Source organism: Pelophylax lessonae, assembly GCF_965119305.1.
Source record: "Pelophylax lessonae genome assembly, chromosome: 2".
Lineage (NCBI taxonomy): Eukaryota > Metazoa > Chordata > Amphibia > Anura > Ranidae > Pelophylax > Pelophylax lessonae.
This window is the reverse complement of record NC_138769.1, coordinates 266,722,442-266,741,968: the sequence shown is the minus strand read 5'-3', so window position 1 is coordinate 266,741,968 and position 19,527 is coordinate 266,722,442. Positions and strand designations below refer to the sequence as shown.

The 19,527-nt window shown below is 46.5% G+C and overlaps 1 protein-coding gene across 1 annotated transcript in view; it reads left to right on the top strand.

Moving 5' to 3' along the window:
* Nucleotides 1-19,527, top strand: part of MDM4 (MDM4 regulator of p53) — a 143,610-nt gene that overhangs the window by 80,746 nt on the left and 43,337 nt on the right. The window contains exon 4 of the mRNA XM_082244358.1: nucleotides 118-167. Coding sequence (XP_082100484.1) covers nucleotides 118-167 — 50 coding nt within the window. The remainder of the gene's footprint in view (nucleotides 1-117; nucleotides 168-19,527) is intronic.

Genomic DNA, 19,527 nt, shown 5'->3' with positions numbered 1-19,527 from the left:
TATGCGATAAGTCGCATAATCTTTAGAAACATGATCACTGTCCTGAACTTGTGTAAACTTAGAAGCAGACCTTTCATGTGTAACTTTACTTTTAATTTTTCATCTTTTTTTTTGCAGTCCTTTGTATGAAATGTTGAAGAGGAACTTGTATAGAGTGTCTCACACAGGTAAATCTCACTGATATTTCTCATTATAGAACACATTTTATTTAATTTTTTAACCCTATTTCATTTGTGAGCTACGAACTAAAAATGTAACCTTTTATTTTGTCTGGAAATATTTTCCATTTTATCATATAGGTAAAAATGTTCGGTTTTTAGTAAGTTACAAATAGGCGAATTGATATTATGGACATAAAGGGGCAGTCACTGTTAGCTATACACAGCTGGCTTTTATCTAATTTCTGCTGAATTGGCCAATATTCGAGCTGTGGGTGGTCCTGTAGGCACCAGCTAAACAGTGACTGCATCCAGATAAAGTCATTACTCAGGTATTCATACAGCTGTTACTTGCGGCTGGATAGAATAGCAAATGGGGAAGATTTCTTCACCCGCACAGTTTGTAGCATGCATGGAGAAATCAAGTGATTTCTTTTGTTCAGCCTGTGGCGCTGAAGTAGAGAAATCTTACTATGTGTATGACTAACCTAAGACTTTATCTGGGAATTTGAAATTAACAAGTCCCTTTAGTTTGAAGTAATGGGATTTTGGTGCCTCCAGTGTATGAAGCTTCTATGTTTGTTATTGCCCAAGTAAAAATGCCATGGATTTTAAAGTGATTGTAAAGGCAAACGTTAAAATAAAAAAAGAAAATAATTAACATGCCATACTTGCCTGCTCATTGTAATGGTTTTGCACAATGCAGCCCCTATCCTCTTCTTCTCAGGTTCCCAGCTGATGGTCCTGGCCCCTTCCCCCTGCAGAGTACCCCCATAGTAAGGGAGCATTTGTGCATGCTATGGGAGCACTCGGCGGCTCTGTGTCCATTAGAGACTTAGAGCACAGCTTGGCCCTGCCCCCCGGTTCCTCCCCTCTGGCTGTGATTTAGTGTGTTTGAGCCTACGAAGAGAGCTCTTGTGTAGTTGTTGGATTGAGATTGGGCTCAGGTAAGTATTTAGGGGGGTGTGGGTGTGAAGCTACTGCCAGAAAGTTTTACAGGTATGTAAAGAATTTATTTATGTAAAAAAACCTTCTGCCATTAGAACCACTTTAACTTCTGATGCCAGCAGAATATGTTATATCAGCACATCGTGTTTATATGTTTATAGTCTGTAAATATGTAAGGCCAGTTTCTAATCCTAAATTTTTAAAGTAGAGACATGCTAAATTCTGGACCCCTATAGTGGAGGCAGACATATTAAAAAATGACCTGAAAGTAGAGTTGTGGCCAGACTATAGACATTGAAAAAATCTCTGACTACTAGAACTTAAGAGGAACGCCTTGTTATTAGAAGAATGTACTGAATATTGAGTTAGGGCTACAGTTTGTCTACACTGCACACACATGCCACAGTCCTTGCACCCTGAAAAATGGTGATTACTGTATTCGGTAATTACTATGCTGTAAATGAGAGCCTTAAAGATGCACATAAACAGTGATTATAAAAACATAACGTATATACAGTACAGAGGGCTAACACTTTGTCCAAGTCAAGCTGAACAATTGGCTAATGGCTGGGAATACTACTGAGCATGTGAGGAAGTGAAGGGAGACACACAGTCCAAAGACATTTACCTATGAGCATGCCAAGAACTAAGGAGGGAAAAGGTGCCATCCACATACAATATCTCAGAAAAGTGAGTACACCCCTCACATTTTTGTCAATATTTTAATATATCTTTTCATAGTTACATAGTTAGTGAGGTTGAAAAAAGACATCCGTCCATTCAGTTCAACCTATGATGTGTGTGTGTTTGCTGTTAACCATACATTGTATACCACTCTATGTTGTGGTCTTTAACCACTTAAACCCCGAAAGATTTTACCCCCTTCCTGACCATGGCCTATTTTGCGATTCGGCACTGCGTGACTTTAACGGACAATGGCGCGGTCGTGCGACACTGTACCTAAACGAATTTGATGTCCTTTTTTCCCCACAAACCGAGCTTTCTTTTGGTGGTATTTGATCACCTGTGCGATTTTTTTTTTTTTTTGATCATGCGCTATAAACAAAAAAAGAGTGACAATTTTGCAAAAATAACAATATTTTTCACATTTATTTTATATGAAATTCCCCCCCCCCCCAAAAAAAAATGTAAAAATCAAAATTTTTTAACATTTTTGGCCAATTTGTTTTCTGCTACATATGCTTGGTAAAAAAAATCACAATAAGCCTATTTTGATTGGTTTGCGCAAAAGTTATTGCGTTTACTAACTAAGGGAAAGATTTTTGTCATTTTTGTTGTTTGTTTTTTTTTTAACGAGTAATGGCGATTTTTTTTTTTTTTGCGGGACTGCGACATTGCGGCAGACAGATCGGACCCTTGACTGACATTTTTGACACTTTTGGGGGTACCAGTGACATTACTACAGTAATCAGTGCTATAAATATGCACTGTTACTGTAAAAATGACACTGGCAGGGAAGGGGTTAACTTTATTGGGGAAGGAGGAGTTAAGTATGTCCCTAGGGGCGTGTTTCTAACTGTGATTGGACATGGCTACTCGTGTAAGAACAGAGATCAACGATCCTACATAGTAGAACCGTGTGATCTCTATTTTTACACAGGGGAGAATGATAGGCGGCTTTGTTTACATTAGCCGCCTGCCTTTCTCCCTTCACGGCGCACGATCGCGAGTAACCGGCGGACATCGGGTCCGCCGGTCACACGCACTGACTTGTTAGGGAACGTGCCTGGGGCGCGCGCTCACCCGCTATTGACTCACAAGCTAGTGACAGGCTAATGACGTACCGATACGTCACTCTGCCTGGCCGGGGCTGACCGCTGCAGTATATGTACTTGTGGCGGTCGGCAACCGGTTAAGGTGCCCATCTAACAGTTTTTTTAAACTATCGATGCTCCCTGCTGATACGACTGCTTGTGGAAGAGAATTCCACATCCTTACTGCTTTTACAGTGAAGAACCCCCTACGTATTTTAAGGTTAAACCGCCTTTCCTCTAGTTTTAGTGAGTGGCCACGTGTCTTATTGTATTCCTTTTCTCTGAAAAGTTTGTTCCTTATGCTAGGGTCGCCAGTACAGTGTTTGTACATTGATATCCTATCCCCCTTCAATTGTCTCTTCTCGAGAGAGAATAAGTTCAGTGCTTGTAGTCTTTCCTCATAGCTGATGCCCTCCATTCCCCTAATTATTTTTGTTGCCCTTCTCTGGACTCTCTCCAGTTCCAGCACATCCTTTCTGAGGACCGGTGCCCAGAACTGTGGCCGGACCAGAGTTTTGTAGAGAGGGAGAATAATCTCTTTATTTCTGGAGTGAATCCCCTTTTTATGCATCCAAGTGTTCTGTTGGCTTTGCTTTGATTTCATGTGACAACACTGATGAAAAGATACTTTGCTGCAAAGTAGTGAGTGTACAGCTTGTATAAGTGCCGGTTCACACTGAAGCGGCACGACTTTGGGGGCGACCTGTGAAGTCGCGTGCACCGCGACTTCGGTGCGACTTGCACGGACTTCATAAAATGAATGTCTATGCAAGTCGCTCCAGGTCGCCCCGATGTAGTACAGGACCCTTTTTCTAAGTCGGAGCGACTTGTGTCTCTCCTATTTGAACCGTTCCTGTACCACACAATGGACCGCGACGGGGCACGACTTGTCAGGCTGACCAAGTCGCCTGACAAGTCGGTACTAGTGTGAACCGGCACTCACAGTGTAACACACAGCCATTAATGCAAACAGACAAAAAAGGAAGCGCAACCGCCTAGTACATTACTTTTGGACACATTTTACAAAATTTTTATTAAAAAGCCAAAAACCTACTCACAGAACACGAAGAATAAAATCGCATATGTCATATCAACTCCTATGTGGAGTAGAACACATCCTTGTGCTTGGACTCCTATATGGAGGAGGACACGTTCTGTGCTTGAACTGCTAAGGCATTTCGGGAGACAGGTTCCCTTCCTCAGAGCTAGTCCATTGTCCTAGAGGCCCTTCATTTATACTGATCTGGCAGGTTTAGATCCCTCCCCTTCCCCTATGCACACTGGGGAGAGCCAGTTGGTGGAAACAAATAAACATAAATGATGATGATCCTACACATCCTCTGTGCTGATCCTAATCCCAGAATGGTGGGACAGCTTCAGGTTTATTTGAGTAACCATATAACATAGACACTCTGTAGTAATTGACACTGTGTCATGGTGGGACGTGTAGCTTCCCAGTTTTCCCTTCAACACCCATCCCAACAATGGGAGGCTTCGGGATCCAGGACAATCATACTGTGTGGCCCAGATAATTGGATGTTTTATGTGTCTCCTACCTTTCGGGCAATCCCCCCAATTGGATCCGGGTCCCGGGCCGACCCTCAACCTTGTATAATCGAAATGCCCTCTTCACTTCCCGTGTCTCTTGGTCACCCCACTGCTGACACATAAACCTTCAGGGTCTGGAACGCACGCTAACCACTCTGCGTCCCATGCCCGCCTCAACCTACTTCTGGGGGCGGGGCCATCTCCCCGCTGAGCCTCCTGTCATCAGTGACGCCTACAACCAATTGGTTGCGTCCGACCTAGGCAGAACAAGAGCAAGCAAGAGGACGAGAAAAAAAAGGGGTGGGGGGGTGTCTGAGGAAACCAAGCTGTTTGATCACTAAACTGGAAATATTTCCACCATAAAATCATTTCTCATGGTCTTCCATGCCAAACAATCCCCCAGGCAAGCACAGAGCCTAGAACCACTTGTGGCACTGCAAAATGCAGAACACGAACCACACCCATAGGTTGAACTGAATGGACTGTGTCTATTTTCAACCTTATAAACCAATAATATGTAATAAAAGGTATATACATACATGAAGGGCTGTACAATGGAAATTGCTGGAGGGAACTGTAGGTTACACACACTTTGCTATTGCAACATTGAACATTACACTAAAGTCAAAATGGTAGGATGATACAAGCATGTAGATAATCTGTACATAATTATGGGAAAGATGACTGATTATTACGTTGAGCACAACGGTACATAGATACTGGATGACAATGGTTCATCAAGAGGAATAGAAAAAAAGGAAGGGTAAGCTCCAATTTTTGTGTAGATAATATAAATATACATGATCTACTAAATTGCAAGGAGTGTGGACAGTGGATAAGAACCAATGGAGTAAACGCATAAGGCCAGAAACCACACATCCTGAGTAGAGTAAAAAAAAAAAAAAAAATGTTTGAAGTTTGTTAAAAATGGAAGATTGAAAGATGCGGAAGGTCAGCAGAAAGAGGGTAAGAGGGATCAGGCAAAGGTGTCAAGGAGAGAGACCACCCACTCCCACCCTTGGCAGGGGGTTATCCAGATATTATGGCAGGTGCGTGGAGTCAAAATGTGGAAGAAGGAAATGATCCACCCACGGTTGCCAAATTTTCAGATGCTGCGGGATCTTATCTAATATAGTCATCTCGATCTAACTATTGATCATAGCTTGGGTAACCCTATTTTTGATTTCAATGGGACAGAGTGATGGGGATTTCCAAGCTTTTGCTATAGTCTGCTTAGAAGCTGTCAGGAGTAAAATAGCAATTTCAATTGTGCTTTTGTAAGCTCAAGAGGACAGCGATTCAACAGTGCATTGACTTACTCATCAGGCTGGAGAGAATTCTGAGTATTTCAGCCCAAGTTGCTTTATTTGTCTTCCATCTCCATTATCCATCTTTCTTTGTGAAGTGTGGAAACTCATCAGAAGCATAAAGCTAGCCCCATGTGGTACAATTAGTTAACTGAGACTTTTACAGAAATTTAGCCATCTTGGGCTTTCTTGCAGTTCATTGTAATATAAAAATTGCTTGTGGTTGCTTAAAACAGAACAATGCATGAATATTTTTTTTTTTCCTTTTTTAGGGAACTACACAAATTATGGTTTCGTAAATTTTTTTTCTTTTAAATGAAATGTGTTATAATCTCAGGGCTCGAAAAAACCCAGTTCGCCATGGCGACTAGAAATTAAGTCCTGGCGCAAGGGCTTTTGTGCGCCCATTCACTGTTGCAGGGATGCACAAGTTGTATCGCCGATGCCAAGGAAATGCAGCTCCAGGCATCGAGCAGGTAAACCCCCCCCCCCCCCCCTTCACATGTAAGGTGGAAGTATTTATGCGGTCATGCTACCACCCAATTGTTTCCACACATGTACACTCTGGACTTTTTGTCCCCTATACGATAAAAAAAATAGTTTAAGTGTAAAAAAAATAAAAAGTTTAATAGTAAAGGATTTAAGTTACACCCAAGCGCATAAAATCCAACCTCCACCCCCCCCCCCCCCGCTCCCCAAAAAAAAGAGGTTCTTACACATATACGCATGTACAAAGGTCAGCATTGGTGCGCCTATGCATGAAAACGTTGATTGCGATACACATGTTGCATATCGCCACGCACAAACTGGCTTCTAGATTCAAAGCAAATTTATCAACCCCTGATAATCTGATGTACATACACCTTCTTAGCCTAAATGATGTAAACAAGAAAATTACATTAAAATGTTGCATTGGCTGATTCTGCAGACATCCAAAAAAAACTGTGAATGCCATTAAAATGTATTAAAACATTATCAAAAGTTGTAGTAACTAGCATCATTAATTATATAGTATATTCTATGTACAATCTGAGTATAGCATTTTTAACATTTTGAATTACATTAAAACCTTGGATTGCGAGCATAATTCGTTCTGGAAACATGCCTGTAATCCAAAGCACTCGTATATCCAAATTATTTTCTCCTTAACCTTAAAGCGGTTGTATCCCGCTTTTTGACACTTTTACCTACAGGTAAGCCTATAATAAGGCTTACCTGTAGGTACAAATAATATCTCCTAAACCGGCACCGTCTCTTCCGGCCAATCAGCGCGCCGGAGCCGCCGAACCCGGAAGAGACGACGAGGGATCATGGCAGCGCCCGCATCGATGTCCGGGGGTCCGTGTCGGGGCTTCGTTTTAAGGTAAGTTAAACATAATGGGCTAGTATGCAAGACATACTAGCTCATTATGCCTTTGTCTTGCAGGTTTTTTTTTTAAATTTTTTTTTTTTATAGGGTTTACAACCGCTTTAAGAAATAATTGAAACTCGAATCATTCATTCCACCATTTATTCATAATTCCTTCAGTTTATAGTCCATATAAAAAGATTTTAGCAACGTGAAAGGTTGTGCAACCATAAAATGTCCATCCACAAATGGCAGCCTCCGCAAAGGGTTTAAAAGCAAAATCCAGCAAGAGCTACAGAGTATAAAAGAGAAGAGAGGCGCTTCTAAGTGTAGCAATATGGTTACATATAATGAAGGTACAATATTTAGCAACTCACATAGGTGATGATTAAAAGAGGCACGTCTAAGTACGCAGGCATCTGGGATAAAGCTGTCCACATAGACCATCCTCCGCATCGCCAATGTCAGTCTGCAAATGTGACCGGGAAGACTACCCTGCAGTAGAGCGATAGGAAAGCGAGGCTTAAAGCTCTCCTGGAGCGCAGCATGTAAAGGATGATATCGATGGTGGTGCGGAGGACGGTCTATGTGAACAGCCTTACCCCGGATTCCTGCATACGTAGGCACCTTTCACACAATCTAACTACTACATTATACTCTACGGGGAGGGGGATGTCAGCAGAATGGCGATACGTTTGCCATCCATCCTGCGGACGGGATCGGAATAAAATGGACAGGCTGTCCATTTTCATCTGATCTCCCCATAGAGGATAGCAGGAATCAGACAAGTCCGTCTCTGCATAGTGAGCAGGGATGGACCTGTTATTTGCCTGCGTTGATCCCCGCTGAGCAAACAGTCCATGAAAATGAATCCATCCCGTGTGAAAGGGGCCTTAGATGTACCTGTTTTAATCATTAACCATGTGAGTTGCTAAATGTTGTACCTTCATTAATGTAGCCATATTTCTACACTTAGAGGCACCTTTTACTGTGTATGTATATATATATATATATATATATATATATATATATGCACTGTAATGTGTGTAGGTGTCAACAGAGAGAATTTTTCGTTAATAGGCTACTGTCCTATCCAGGCTGGTATAAAGCTGGTCAAAAGGGGAAACCTTTTTCTCTTACATTCATTGACAGACACAGCTGCTCCTCTTTTTATTATATGACCGGACAGGGTTTTGTAGCTCTAAGTACAGGATTAAGACACTAGCAAGAAAAAAAGACTTGGCACTTCCTATGAGCAGGCCTCTCTGGGCATAAAGCCCCCTCTGTGCTATAGACCTTCAATCATTCTGCTTAGTGTCTTCAGAAGTATGAACTTGTTGTTCTGCTGGGACTTGTGGTCCCACAGCTTTTTTCTCTTTTTTTTTTTTTGTGCACAGGGACTTCCCTCTTTCCCGACAAGTTGGTCCACAAAATCATTCTCTCAGGCTATGAATTAAAATTTAATTTCTATCCGCCAGATAGGGCTCTTCCTCTCCAATCTGCGGCTCTCACTGGACAGTCTGGTGGCTCTGTATGAGGCTGTGCAAGGTCTGTTCCATTGAGGAGGATTGTCCTGGTGCCCAAGTCGGAGCGGTTACAAGGATTTTATCCAATCTGTTCACAGTCTCCAAGATGAACAGTGATCCTTAATCTTAAGGCCCTGAATGCCTTTGTGTGGGACAACAAGTTTAAGCTGAAATTCATTTTTCTCTTACGTCCTCCGACAGTGGCCGCCTCCTCTAAGTCATCACTATTGGGTATTGACTTCCGCTCCGTAGGAGTAGCTAGGCATAAGACTTAGTCAAAAAGAACAAAGGCATTTGCATATACACACCCATGGGGACTGTCCCACTAGGTCAATACCCCCCTGCAGTGACTACACCCAACTCAGTTTCTTTCTGCCTAGCGTCAGGAGTAGTTAGGCTTCCCTGTGCTGGGGCTACAGTCTCAGCCTCTCTAATCTTTTTTATTTGATCTTCTTTTAAAAATGTCAGTTTTTTTCTTGCTTTACTAGCTGTTTATTTTGTCAGCTTAGTTTAGTCGATTCTTCGGATGAAGATGGATTCATGCGGTGCTGGGATTTGGACTGATGGACCCCCAGCCCGCCACCGAGCGTTCAGCCATGGTTCGTCCTGGCATTATGAACGACCCATCCCTGCTCGCTGCAGGGATGCAGCCGTAAGGTGGCTACCTCACTGAACACATCTGTGATACTGCAGTGTAAGGTCCCTAGCTAACGGCACTCCCTGTCAGTTGAGGACAGCGGCTTTCCATTCTGAGAGGCTCCCCACGCCATCTGGTAAAGGTAAGTACTCCTGTGTGGGGCCTCTGTCTGGGGTGGCAGTCCTGTGTTGCTGTGTGTCCCCATGTCTGTGCTTTTGTGACTCCCTATGCGGTCCCTGCGGGGGATCGCTTGTACATGCTCTGCGGTGCTGTGTGTTTTTGGGGGTCCCCTTCCTTGTGTCACTTCAGTGTTGTGGGGGTGCAGACTGTGTGTGTGGCGGCCGCTGCGGGGTAAAACCGCGCGGTCCGCCATTTTAGTTATGGGCAAGCATGTTTTGGCTTCACTATGGGCAATACTACATGCTGTTTTGGCGCCTTCCAACGCCATTTTGCGGTGGCAGAACGATCGTTCCGACCGCATTTTCGGCGGCCATTTTGCCGGAGCCTCCCATTCAGTCCTATGGGGCAGCCATTTTCCTCATGCAGCTTTTAGTTCAGCCTCCTCTGACAGCACTTCCTTTTCCTCTGAAGCAGCGACATCGGTGGTAACACTCTGTGGGCTCTGCAGGCTATCTCTCTCATTACCTTCTGTATTGTAATTTCTGGCTCAGTTTTTTTTTCTCCTGTTTGGGGGTCTTTGTCACTGTATCTGTAGCGGTGGGTTGCGCACTCCGCAGCCGTCTTAAAGGGGCAGTACAAAACTTATTGCACTGTTGTTTCATCTTGGGCAATGGATTCTCAGGACAGCAAATTCAGCAAAGTTCTCCTGTGGCCCCTCTGAGACCTGATTTGGCCGCTGTAGTGGCGACCTTGGTGTCCAATATGGAAATGCTGATGGCTGAACGTGCTGCTCGGAAGAGGCTCAGATTGTCTCTCTCTTCTGATTCGGATGGTGATATGGCTGCTGCGGCGAGCGTGCCCTTTTCAGGGTCTCGCTCATCCTTAGACCCGCTGGGGTCTGAGGGGGAGGTGGAGGGGGTTGATACTTCCTCCCCGGGGTCGCCGAAGAGCGTGCGACCATGGATGAATTGATCATTTCTGTTAAGGAAACACTACATTTGGAGGATGAGCCCACTCCTCCGGGCATTGTGTCCTCATTTGGGGCACACAGGACCCCCAAAGTCGGCGCAGGTTTTTCCCTGTCCCGCTGAGTTTCATTACACTGTTAATGAGATGTGGTGCACTTTAAAACGTCCATTCCTGGTTCCTAGTTGGTTTAAATTGCTTTATCCCTTTGCACCGACTATGGAATCGCGATGATGTGTGCCTCCGCAGGTGGATCACACTGTGACCATGCTGAACAAGGCTACCTTAGTTCCTTCTGGGGATACCCTGGTTTTTCGGGATCCCACGGACTGGCGGTTGGAGTCTCTAGCCCGCCATTCCTATACGGTGGCGGGCTCGTTGCTAAGACCCGTTTTCGCGTCTGTTTTGGTGGCTCAGGCGGTGGCGGATTGGACTAAGGTGCTTAGGAGCAACCTCGTGTCTGACGCTGTTCCGCCTGCCCGGCTGGATATGGTGGATCAAATTCACCAAGGAATCATGTATTTGTGTGATGAGGCCTTAAATGAGGCCCCTTTAGTAGCACGCTTGTCCAGTGTCTCGGTACTCAGCCCGCGACTGATCTGGCTGAAGAGCTGGTCGGCTGACCAGTCCTCGCGGAAAACAGTTGCTGAATTTCCCTATGCTGGTTCTCGCCTTTTTGGCGAGGCGTTGGATACCCTGGTGAAAGGCTTCACAGGGGGCAAGAGCACCATGCTGCCCCAGAACCCGAAGAACAAGTCCTTTCGTGGCAAGCGGGGTTCTGCGTCTCGATCCACTCAGGGGTCCTTTCGTGCCTTTCGGAACCAATCCAATGGCAAACCCTTCAAGGGCCAGGGTAGCCAGAAAAAGCCCTTTGCGGGCAAGCAGAAGTCAGGCAATGCCGGCTCAGCGGGTCAATCCGCCTCTGCCTGAAGGGACGCCCTCACCCGTTTCAGGGGTGGGGGGACGTTTGCGCGGTTTCCTCCAACCTTGGCTGCTCCGGATTTCGGACAGGTGGGTTCAGGAAATCATTCGATCAGGGTACAAGATCGAATTCCTTTCCCGGCCGGCAGACAGATTTTTTCCCTCAAATTTTCATTTGCTTCCAGGGCGTCTGCAGGACCTGCATCAAGCGGTGCAGGACCTCCTTGCCCAGGGGGTGATTGTCCCGGTGCCTCATCGGGACAGGTTTCAGGGATTTTATTCAAATCTGTTCACTGTGCCCAGGAAGGAGGGCAAGGTACGTCCTATTCTGGACCTGAAGGCGCTGAACCGCTTCGTGCGCGTTCGGAAGTTCCGTATGGAATCTCTCTGCTCGGTGGTGGCCTCCCTGAGTCCAGGGGAATTCCTGGCCTCAATAGATCTAAAAGATGCGTACCTCCACATCCCCATTTTCGAGGGTCATCAGCGGTACCTTCGTTTTGCTATCGCAGAGGACCACTATCAGTTTGTGGCGTTACCTTTCGGTCTCGCTTCGGCTCCAAGGGTGTTTACCAAAGTACTGGCGCCGGATTTGTGGGTCTGTTAAGGGCACAGGGCATTGCGGTCTTGGGGTACCTGGACAATCTTCTTCTGAGATCGAGTGTCAGCCAGGACCTACTGCGCGATCTGTCCACCACGGTGCAGACGCTACAGGAGTTCGGATGGACCATCAACGTTCAGAAATCAACGTTGTCTCCATCGGTTCGTCTTCCCTATCTGGGAATGATTCTGGACTCTGCGCAGGCAAAGGTGTTCTAGCTGGAGGACAAGCTCCGGACTTTACGGGACGAGATCAGGTCCCTCAGGGACAATCCGTCCTCGTCACTCAGGACCTGTATGCGGGGCCTGGGGTTGACGGTGTCTGCCTTCGAGGCGATTCCCTTTGCTCAGTTTCACACGCAGAGATCCTGGCCAGGTGGGACAGATTGCCTCAGTCCCTGGATCTGAGCGTCTCATTGAGTCGTCAGACCAGATTGGCTCTTCTGTGGTGGCTTCAGTCCCCGACGGTGTCGGAAGGCAAGTCCTTCCGTCCGTTGTTGTGGACGGTGATTACCACGGATGCCAGCCTGTCGGGCTGGGGTGGAGTCCTGGGCAGCTTGTCTGCCCAGGGCACTTGGTCGGAGGAGGAATCGTCCCTCCCGATAAATGTGCTGGAATTGTGAGCGATAAAACTCTGTCTCTTCCAGTGGTCGGACCGCGGTGGCTTACATCAACCACCAAGGGGGCACCAGGAGTGCCCGGGCAGCCTGGGAGGTGACCGATATTCTGTCTTGGGCCGAGACTCACGTCCCGGCAATCTCAGCAGTTCACATTCCGGGTGTGGAGAATTGGCAGGCCGACTATCTGAGGCGCCAGACCCTGGACCAGGGGGAATGGTCCCTGCACCCGGAGGTCTTCCAAATGCTGTGTGCGAAGTGGGGATCCCCGGACGTGGATCTGTTCGCGTCTCGGCTAAACCAAAAGGTGGAAAGGTTCGTGGCAAGAACGCGCGATCCTCTGGTAGACGCCTTGGATGCGTTGGTGGCCCCTTGGCATCGTCTGATGTATGCCTTTCCTCCGAATCAGTTGCTATCCAGGTTCCTCCGCAGGTTAGCCTCGGAACCGCACCTGCTGATTCTGGTGGCGCCAGACTGGCCACGCCGGTCCTGGTACGCCAACGTTGTTCACCTGGCAGTGGCGGCTGCCTCTGCGGGAAGATCTCCCGTCTCCGGGTCCGATCTTCCATCCTGCTTTACAGTCGCTGGCTTTAACGGCCTGGCTGTTGAAACCCAAGTCCTGAGGGACAGGGGTCTCTCCCCTGAGGTCATCCCTACCCTTGTCAAGGCTAGGAAAACTTCCTCTGGTAAAATCTATTACCGTACCTGGAAGGCTTATTTCGCCCGGTGTGAGTCCAGGGGGTTCTCCCCTCACTTGTACTCGGTGTCGAGAGTGTTGGCCTTCCTCCAGTCTGGGGTGGACCAGCGCTTGGCGCTGGCCACGATAAAGGGCCAGGTGTCTGCACTGGCTATTCTTTTCCAACGCCCTGTGGCGTCTCATTCTCTGGTTCGCACCTTCATTCAAGGTGTGCGACATTTGGCTCCTCCCAGGAAGGAGCCTGTACCTCCATGGGACTTGAACTTGGTTCTGTCCGTGTTACAGCGTGCTCCCTTTGAACACATTCGGGAGATTTTGTTGCCTTTGCTGTCTAAGAAGGTTGCCTTTTTGGTGGCGATCACTTTGGCTCACAGGGTGTCAGAACTGGCAGCGTTATCTTGCCGTTCTCCGTACTTGGTGATTCACAAGGATAAGGTGGTCTTGCGTCCGCATCCCTCCTTTCTTCCTAAGGTGGTCTCTGAGTTCCACATTAATGAGGACATTGTCTTGCCTTCACTTTGTACGAAGCCTAAGCATCCTAAAGAGGTTGCTCTGCATTCTTTGGATGTTGTCAGGGCGATCAGGGCTTACCTGTCATCTACGGAATCTTTCCGGAAGACGGATTTCCTCTTTGTCCTTCCTGAGGGACCTCGGAAAGGGCATGGCTGCGTCCGCAGCGACTATTGCCAAATGGATCAGACAGACCATTGAGCAGGCTTATGCTTTGAAGGAACGAGTTCCACCCTTCCCTGTTAAGGCGCACTCTACCAGATCTTTAAGTTTGTCCTGGGCCTATTGGCATCGGGCTTCGGTGGCCCAGGTGTGCAAGGCGGCGACTTGGTCGTCCGTGCACACTTTTTCCAAAATCGGCTGATGCCTCCTTTGGCCGCAAGGTTCTCAGTGCGGCAGTGCCATGAGGGACCGTTTTTTTTTGTTGTGGGTCCCTGGCTGTTGGTGTTTGCTTTCCTGGGCTGTTGCTCCTGTTGAGCTTTGTTTTCTGTTGCCCAGAAGGTTCTCTTACGGTGCGTGTAAGATTCCTTTCTCTGATGTGGGTACTGCGTTGCCTTTTCTACGGTTGCGTCTCCCACCCCTCATGTATACACTGCTTTGGGACATCCCAATAGTGATGACTTAGAGGAGGCGGCGACTGTCGGAGGACGTAAGAGAAAACTGAATTTTTGTAAAATCTTACCTGTAAAATTCCTTTCTCGGAGTCCTCCGACAGTCGCCGCCCCCGCCCCTCTTTTGGGGTTGTTGTCTTAATTCCTACTGCTATGCTACCAAACTGAGTTGGGAGTGGTCACTGCAGGGGGATATTGACCTAGTGGGACAGCCCCCATGGGTGTGTATATGCAAATGCCTTTGTTCTTTTTGACTAAGACTTATGCCTAGCTACTCCTACGGAGTGGAAGTCAATACCCAATAGTGATGACTTAGAGGAGGCGGCGACTGTCGAGGACTCAGAGAAAGGAATTTTACAGGTAAGATTTTACAAAAATTCAGTTTTTTCTGTGGTGGCCCTCCTTCAACAGGGAGATTTTTTTCATTATGGACATCTGTAGACATTAGGGACATTTACCTGCACTTTCCCATCTGCAAGGGACATCAACATACCCTTCGCTTTTTTTTTTTTTTATCTGGGAAGCACATTATCAGTTTGTAGTTCTGCTCTTCGATCTGACCTACGCTCCCCAGGTGTTTGCCGAGGTCCTGGCCCATGGTCCTGGTCTTGCTGAGACATAATTGCTGTGATCGGTTACCTGGTCAACTTGCTCCTGTGGGCAGAGGCTCGTTCGTCCCTGTGGGATATGCATTCCCTCTGGGACTTCGGTGGATCCTGCACCTCAGGAAGTCTGCGTTGACCCCATCCAAGCACTTGGAGCCTTTGTGGCTGCTCCTCTATTTGGAGAGGGCCAAGGTGTTTTGCCCATGGGATAAACTCCAGAGGCTTTGGTCTGTGGTCCGGCAGCTCTTGGCTTGCAGGCAGTCCCCCTCCCCTCGTCCCCCACTGCATTTTTTTTGATGCAGGTTTTGGGCCTACTTTTTTAGGGTGTTTCCAGCTCAATACGAGAACACTACAGAAGGAAATCCTCTCCAAATGGAACAGTCTCCCACTGCCTTGGACATTTGGAAGCACCGGGAGCCATCCTCCTCTGGTGGTTGTGTCTCCAGTCTTTCAAAAAGGGACATTCTCCTTTCCCCTTGGCTGGACTATGGTCTTGACGGATATCTACCAAGACTCCCAGATCTTTCTCCATTTTTGATTCCCCCAAAGGTTACCCCCCTAAAGTGTATTGTGCTTTTATGTTTTTACTCCCCAAGTGCAAAACCTTACACTTCTCCACATTAAACCTCATATGCCATGTCGTTGCCCACTCTGTTATTTTATCCAGGTCATTCTGTAAGATATCTGCTTCATGCCGTGCAGTTATTGCCCTGCCCAATTTTGTGTCATCTGCAAAAACTGATATAGAACTACTGATCCTGTCCTTAATGCTGTTTATGAATAAATTGAACAAGGTTGGTCCCAGGACTTATCCTTGGGGGACCCCACTTACCACCTCAGACCACCCTTTGGACACGATCTTTTAGCCAGTTCTGTATCCAAGAGCAAACCTTGCGGTCGATGCCTGCAGACCTTATTTTATAAATGAAGCGCTTGTGGGGAACTGTATCAAACGCCTTAGCGAAATCCAGGTACACCACATCCACTGGTCTGCCGCTATCTAGCTCACAGCTCACCTCCTCGTAGAATGTTAAGCGATTGGTTTGACAAGAACGCCCATTTGTAAACCCGTGCTGATTACTGCTGATGATGTTGTCTTTCGCAAACTCTACGATATAGTCCCTTCTCATCCCCTCCAGAAGTTTACATACTATCGATGTCAGACTGACAGGCCTATAATTTCCCAGGACATGCCTCTGCCCTTTTTTGAATATCGGTATTGCATTAGCTTCCTCCGATCCCCTGGTACATTTCCTGTCATAATACTGTCAGCAAGGATCAGGAACAGTGGTCTAGATATAGTTTTACTAAGTTCTTTGAGTACACTCGGATGTACGCCATCCGGGCCTGGTGATTTTTTTGTGTTAATTTTATCCAGCCTTTCCCTGATTTCACCCTCTGTTAGCCATAGCGGCAAGTCCTGTGTATTACTACTAACCATACAGTCATGGTCAGTGTACCCCTCCTTTTCCTGTGTAAAGACTGAGGAGAAAAAAGCGTTAAGCACGGTTGCTTTTTCAGTGTCCTCTGTAACCACCCTCCCATCACCGTTAATTATGTGTGCAATATGCTCTGCCCTAGTTTTTTGCTGTTGATATATTTAAAGAATTTATTTGGGTTCTTTTTACTATCCTCCGCTATTTGTCTCTCAAAGTTGATTTTTGCCATCTTGATTTTGTATTTACTTTTCTTATTTGCCTCCTTGTATTGCTCGAAAGCCGATACTGTGCCCTCTGATTTATATTTATTGAAGGCCATTTTTTTACCCCTAATACGTTTTTTAACATTACGGTTTAGTCAGTTAGGTTTGGCTTTGTCTCTTCTAAATGTTTTTCCCATAGGAATGCACTGCGAGATGCATTTGTTTAATATGTTCCTAAAGCATTCCCATTTTTCCTCTGTGGTCAGTGTTCCTAAGGTTTGGTCCCAGTTTACCCTTTCCACCATTGAGCACAATTTGGGAAAGTTTGCCCTTCTGAAGTTTAGGGTTCTTATGTTCCCCTCTTTCCTTGTTATATTGTTATTTACTCTAAATGTGATCATCCTGTGATCGCTAGAGCCCAGGTTGTCCTGGACTCCTACCTCCGAGATTAGGTCTGGGTCATTAGTGATCAATAGATCCAGCACTGCATTTTCTCTAGTAGGAGAATCCACAAACTGAGACATGTAGTTGTCCTGCAAGGTTTCCATGAAGAGACGGGCCTTCTGTGAGTGTGTAGTCCCCTCTTCCCAGTCAATGTCGGGATAATTGAAGTCCCACAATATGATGACTTATCCCAGTTTTGACACTTTACCCAACAGTGATATAAATTACAGCTTTACCTCCTCCCTTTGGTTGGGTGGCCTATAGCAAACCCCCACAATTACTTTTCCCTTTACTTCTTCCCTATGGAGTTCTACCCACACGGATTCTAACTCCGTACTCATCCCTTCCCATAATATCACTCCTCTTCACGACCCTTACATTATTCTTGACATAGAGACATACCCCTCCTCCTTTTTTTTCCTACCCTGTCCTTCCGGTACACCGAATACCCTTGGATATTGGCCAGCCAGTCATGTGAGGGGTCGAACCAAGTTTCCGTTATTCCCACAAGGTCTATGTCCTCCTCATGTACTAACATTTCCAACTCATCCATTTTATTAGCTAGGCTCCTGGCATTTGCATATACCCCTCTTAGTTTTGTGGAAGTTGATAGTGAATGGTAAATATTTTTATTCCTGTTTTGGTCTGAGGTTTTCCCGCACAGACCCCCCAATTGACGTTATGGAACTACTGTCGCTGCTGACTCTAATACTGCCTTCTGTCCTTTGCTACCTCCTGACTGACTCTACTTCTGAGCCCTCCCCCCGTCTCCTAGTTTAAAAGCCCCTCCAACTTGGTGGCCATCTTTCTCCCCAAAAGAGCTGTACCATCCCCATTAAGGTGCAGCCCATCCTTACTAAAGAGCCGGTAGCCGACTGAGAAGTCAGCCCAGTTCTCCAGGAACATGAACCCCTCCTTCCTACACCAGTTCCTCAGCCACTTGTTAAGTTCCCTAATCTCCTTCTGTCTCTCTGGTGTGGCTTAAGGTACCGGCAGTATTTCAGAGAAAACAACCTTGGAGGTCCTATTCCTCAATCTAGTCCCTGAGTCCCTGAAATCGTTCTTTAGGATCCTCCACCTTCCTCTTACTTGGTCATTAGTTCCCACATGCACCATGACCGCTGGGTCATCCCCAGCCCGGCCCAATAATCTGTCTACCCGATTTGCGATGTGCCGAACTCGAGCGCCTGGTAAACAACATACTTTCCGGCTACCGTGATCGTTTTGACAGATTGCCCTCTGTCCTCTTGATAATTGAGTCCCCCACTACCACAACCTGTCTAACCTTTCCTGAGTCTTGGCCCCCCTCCTTCCTGAAGCCACCACTTCCCTGGCAGCTGGGGGAGGAGGGCGCCTGCTCCAGCACTGCCACCCCTGAGCTGATATCCCCATCAACCTGCAACTTGACAAATTTGTTATTGTGTACCAACTCAGGACTGGCCTCCCTAGCGCTCTTCCCTCTACCCTTCTAACGGTCACCCAACTGCCTACCTCTGATGCCTGTGTCTCCTCTACTCCTCCCTCCTCTATGCCGGCCCCTGCCAGCGCCTGATGGGTAATGTCCAAGCTCCTTTACAGGTTGTTGAGGCTACGCAGTGTTGCCACTTTGTTCTCCTGATCCAGGATCTGGGCTTCCAGAGAAACAAGTCGCACACATCTTGCACAGCAGTATTCGCCCTCAATTGGTTCATCAAGGAACGCATACATGCAGCAAGAAGTGCACTGTGTGGCATCCCCAATCCTGTCGGACATTATTACCCTCTACTCTATGGGGATAATTAGTAACGACCTGCTATTCCTTACCTACTCTACCTCTATCTCCCCTGGCACTATCGCTAAGATACTCACCAGTCGCTAAGATACTCACCAGTCGTTAAGATACTCACCAGTCGCTAAGATACTTACCAGTCCTCCCAGGTACTCAGTTGCATAGTGCGGTCAGTCGCATGTTTTTAGGAATAAACAGACTGCAAAATGGAAACACTTGTCTGTTTTCAGACCAGACTACAGAGTGTGGACCTAGTTATGGAAAATAATTTTTTGCCCAAAACCTTGTTGGGCTCCTATTAGTTTAGTATCCTGTTTATTTGCTTTTGTGGTGGTTTTGCACAGAACGTTGTGGGTCAAATGCTGGTCTGCTTTTTTTTCCAAAAAAAAAAAGTTGACCACCTTTTTGTAGGTAAAAGCATTTTTGCACAACTCTGGCTATTAGGAACCATACAGAAAACAAAAATATCATTCTATCTCAGCTCAAGTCTCCTGAGCAAAAGTGTAAACCTGAACCCTCCTTAAGTCAGTCAAAGGGTTCAGAATATTTTTTTTTTCCCCCTCATAATTTCTTTGATGCTTTCTCAATAATAGAGAGACTTCCTGGCGTTATTTAATTTTCAAGATGCCTATCTTCATGACCCAGTTTGTCTCAGCCACCAGCAGTTTTTCTAGTTTGCTGTGGAACACACTCATTACCAATTTGTGTTTTTTCCATTTTCTTGCCTCTCCTCTTTCAGTATTTACAAAGATCTTACAAAGGTTCCTGCTCTTCATCTCAAG